General features: G+C 36.2%; 1 protein-coding gene across 1 annotated transcript; it reads left to right on the top strand.

The window, feature by feature from the left end:
• Positions 1-421: 421 nt before the first annotated feature.
• On the top strand, positions 422-1519 carry LOC149206694 (ethylene-responsive transcription factor ERF024-like). The gene has a single exon (XM_089393778.1). It carries the CDS (start codon positions 523-525, stop codon positions 1399-1401), a length of 879 nt encoding a protein of 292 aa, XP_089249904.1. The 5' UTR covers positions 422-522; the 3' UTR covers positions 1402-1519.
• Positions 1520-4307: the final 2788 nt, after the last annotated feature.

Here is a 4307-nt window from a genome sequence, read left to right as displayed (position 1 = left end):
CATTAAAATTTTTATCCTATACAATAAACTTAGAATCTGAATTCTAATTCAAACTTAGTAACTATGATTAAACACGAAAAATCTTTCTTCATTTTAGAAAAATGACACAAATAATTTGACGCCTCTCTACAACGCCGTAAAAATTAAGCAGACATATTCAGTTACGGCTGTTTGATTTCAATTCCGGCTCCACACCGTACAACCAATAGTGTACCAAACAGAGTAACAGTTGAGAGTTGTAACATGGCCGAAAGCGATCCTTGATTACTGGCCGAAAGCGACTGTTGATTACCTAACAGTATTCTTCGGCTTCGGACAACATGAAATTTATTTGTTATACTTGAAACGTGAGGTTTAAGAACGTATGTGTATGTGCAGTCCGGAGTGTAACTAGAGAACGAGATTTAACCGATAATTGTAATTCTCTGTAGACCACGCGGAAGAAGACATTTATAGTTTATGTCCCCACTGAGCTTGAGGTTCCCCAGTTTCAATCATAACTTTGTATTCCAGCTGTGATGGATGCTCGAACTTGCCTTCAATTCGATATTTAAACATATCCAAGTCCTCCACTTAACACAATGTTGCAGCAACTTTCCAGCTTCATTTTCTGTGCAAAAATATATGGACAAGGAGGCCTGCTTTCTTCCCACTTCATCAGCAGAAACTGAGGCACGCAGCAACTCTGCATCAACAGGTAAGGGTGGGATGAAGAGGATTCGAACGGAAGACGAAGCTGTGCCTTCGCCTCCAGATGTGAAGAACAAGTTGAAGGTGCAATATCCAGCATACAGAGGCGTGCGTCGTCGTAGCTGGGGGAGATGGGTGTCTGAAATTCGGGAACCCAAAAAGAAAACCCGAATCTGGCTCGGCTCCTTCGATACGCCAGAGATGGCTGCTCGAGCTTATGACGTCGCTGCATTCTACTTGAAGGGCAAGAAGCACGCGTTGCTTAATTTCCCAGAGTTAATTGATCATCTTCCACACCCAATCTCTTCCTCTCCGCGCCACATTCAGGCTGCGGCTGCAGAAGCAGCCATTGCGTTCAATTCTGAAAGTGCAGGAAATTCTGGAGGGAGCTGCGATGCCAAGAAACCAGCAAGGAAAAGCCAAAGAAAACCTCCAGTAGTTTATAATGAGCGTGCAGCCTCCTCTTCAAGTTCCGAGACAGCAAGTGCCAAGCTATCAGGGCAAGCGGATACTTATAATTCCTCATCAGTTTTTACACCAACAGAATATGTTGGTGTGTCTGAGTGTGTAGTGGTCGAGGAAGACTTGTTTGAGACATTTAACTTATTAACGCATTTGGCAGAAGCTCTTCTACTTTCTCCCCCTCCTCTGTTTTGTATTCATGAAGAGGAACACAATTTAGAGGAAGGATTTCTGTGGTCCGATATTTGAAGGAAAAACCAGTCATAGTTTGTTTAAAATTTCAGAGTCTGCTACTGTTCTAATTCTTTACTAATCATTGGCTGCCTACATGACATTTGCAGCAATGTTCTTCTATATGTAAGATTTGTGAAAAATTAATTCCAACCTTGAGTTCTTCGTTGCTTTTAGAGTACATGAACTCTCCTGTAGTAAATTCCCATGCAGTGCGTTTTAATCAGTGCATGACTGTATTGTAAACATGATCAGTCAATTGGAATTTTGGGATATTTCAGAACTTGATAAATGTTTTAAACAATGTTAAGCTGCCTTGGAGGGGCAGCCTGCGATCACATAACGTCAGTAGAAAACGTTGTGAGGTTAGAGCGTCCAAGTACCCCTTGGTGCTGCACTACTCTTTATTTCTATCGCGACTAGTAATGGAAAGCACTGGCAAAAACGATGTGGCATTAGTAATCCAGCCACAGCTGCACCCAAATTTGTTTCAGAGTCTTAATAATTACAACTTAAGCCTGCCCCAGCGAGCTTTCTGTTACATGTTCCCAGAATCAATTGTCCTACCATGACCGTGCAACAAAATCTTGATATATAAGACATTAATATAAAGACTTATATAGTTTTAAAAGGTCTAGATATAAATGTGGACATTTGGGGGCTTATAAAAAAATGAACTAGCATGTTAGCCACATGTAAGAATAGGCCAGGAAAGTCAGTTTGTTTCTAATTAGAAGTGGAAGGAAGCTTAAACAGGGCAGATAATCACAGGAAGCAAGAAAAACAGTCTGTATGCACCAAGTACAAGCTGAAAGAAGAATAATGTTGTGTTGGGTCCAAGTTTTGGTATCTTTCACTACTTCATCTTCGACCTTTTTACCCTATATTGGAACCATAAACCCTACTTCCCTTACCAATTTCCTGGAGACAATGGCATAAAAAGGGTAAATTGAAGGTAGTAATATTTTATAGAAGATATATTTTCCATATGATCTATAAATATTTATTTAAAGCATTGTTTATATACTAATTGACAAAAAAGTGACGTGCCCACATTTTTGTAATTACAGGAAATCAACCAGTACAGGATTCTTGTAAGTCTTCCAAGCTTTACAGGGTTCCACATAAACGAAGTTGGTTATGACCCTTGGAATGCACTCAATATGTTCCTCTTATGGATAAATTCCTATTTGACCCCCTCATGGTTAACGGTGACCCTCAGGTGAAAGACTAGTCAATACAACATGTCTCTTCAGCGATTGCTACAAGCGTTTAAGGAAATCACTAGATTTTTCTGTATTAGTTGGAACTCCAATAGTTGGATCTAGAAATATGCATTTGAGTCACTAGAGATAAAGGAGAATGATCTAAAGGGGGAAAACGCTGACCCTTTATGTGGGGAAAATAAGTATTAGTTGACCCTTTATATGGGGAAAATAAGTATTAGTTTGATAGATTTCTGTATAAAACAGATGACTAGGGAACATATAGAGTTAGTCATAGAACATACAAAGTTAGTCATATATTTTCTCTTACGGTTTATGAATGAGACTATTATTACGTACTAAGTTTGGAGCTATCTTAATACATGACTTTTTTCCAACATATATGAAGTGACATACACTTTTTTTTAGTTTCTAAGCATATTTATTGGCTATATATATATATGACGAGGCCTTTTCGTATGTGTTGTACCTGTTTCAATTCATGTTTTTTTTATTTAATGGTGTTTAAATTTATTTTGCTCATTAATTATGTCTTGTAGGTATAAAATGTACATATTTTGTTATTTTTTTTTTTATTTTCTAGAATTTCTATAATCCCCTGCAAAATTGTATAGCTTTATGAAATTTTTGTAATGCTTATTTTGTTTTTCTGTAACAACTAAGTTTTATAACAAAACATGGTTAGGGGATATAATTTAGTAGGACTTTCTTTTTTAATTAGTAATTACTATGTTTTGAATTTAAGTTATCAAAATTAAGTTAAATTTTGTATGCCTAAAATAGTGATTAGAGTTATAAATTGGAGAAGAGTGCATTTTGAATTAAAAGTACTTATTATTGTATTTGAGTGAACCTCTTTTTCAGACTTAGAGCATTGGTTTTCGTGAAAGCTCATTTTCATTGCATCTTATAGGTCATTCTGACTAAATCAATAAGTTTTTTAAAAAGAATATTTAGTGTGACTGTGTAATGTCTCTCAAAATTTGTGGTTTTATCTCACTATGTGAGAAGTGGACTTAAAGACATTGAAATCAACTTCTAGTGTGAATCAACTTTGAGGTTTAACTATACTTGGTTTGTTATTTTTTTCTACATAGGAAAACGCCTAAGTAGCCAGTTTGCACATATTGCATTTCATCTCACAGTTTACATACCTTGGTTTGACAAAATAAATGTTAAATCATTTAGCCCACTTTATGACTTGACATTTTGGCATCATTTCCGACGAGGAGTAAACAAAGTGGTGCCTAGGGAGTTTAGCTTGTTTTGTTAAAAACAAAAAATAAAAACACAAAAATATTTAGCAATTCTCTTTATTATCCCTTACAATATAATTTTTTTTAATATAGGGGAGTAGGAATATAAGATGATAGGTAAGAACTTGTGCCACAACCATAATGTGTCCTACACAACTAATAGTGTTAAATACTTTATGTGTAGATTAAGAGATAGTAGAGGAAGATTTATTAGAGCATCATTGCGTAGAGGTAGAATTCAAAGAAATATATACCATTCCCCCATATACTAACTTGAATTTAAGAGAAGGAAGGGAATCTAATAATTCAGTAGAAGCCCAAAAAGGATCAAGTACGATCAAGTACATAAAGTGATACATCAAGGGGCAAATTATAACTACAACCCGACTTTGATCCCGGTAGGTGGACGACATTGTACACCATGCTTTTGAATGAACAAATG

This window comes from Pinus tabuliformis, chromosome 1_2, assembly GCF_031772625.1.
Source record: "Pinus tabuliformis cultivar Carrire ecotype Pingquan chromosome 1_2, CPIR1, whole genome shotgun sequence".
Taxonomy (NCBI): Eukaryota; Viridiplantae; Streptophyta; class Pinopsida; order Pinales; family Pinaceae; genus Pinus; species Pinus tabuliformis.
This window is presented reverse-complemented; position numbering and strand designations above follow the sequence as displayed.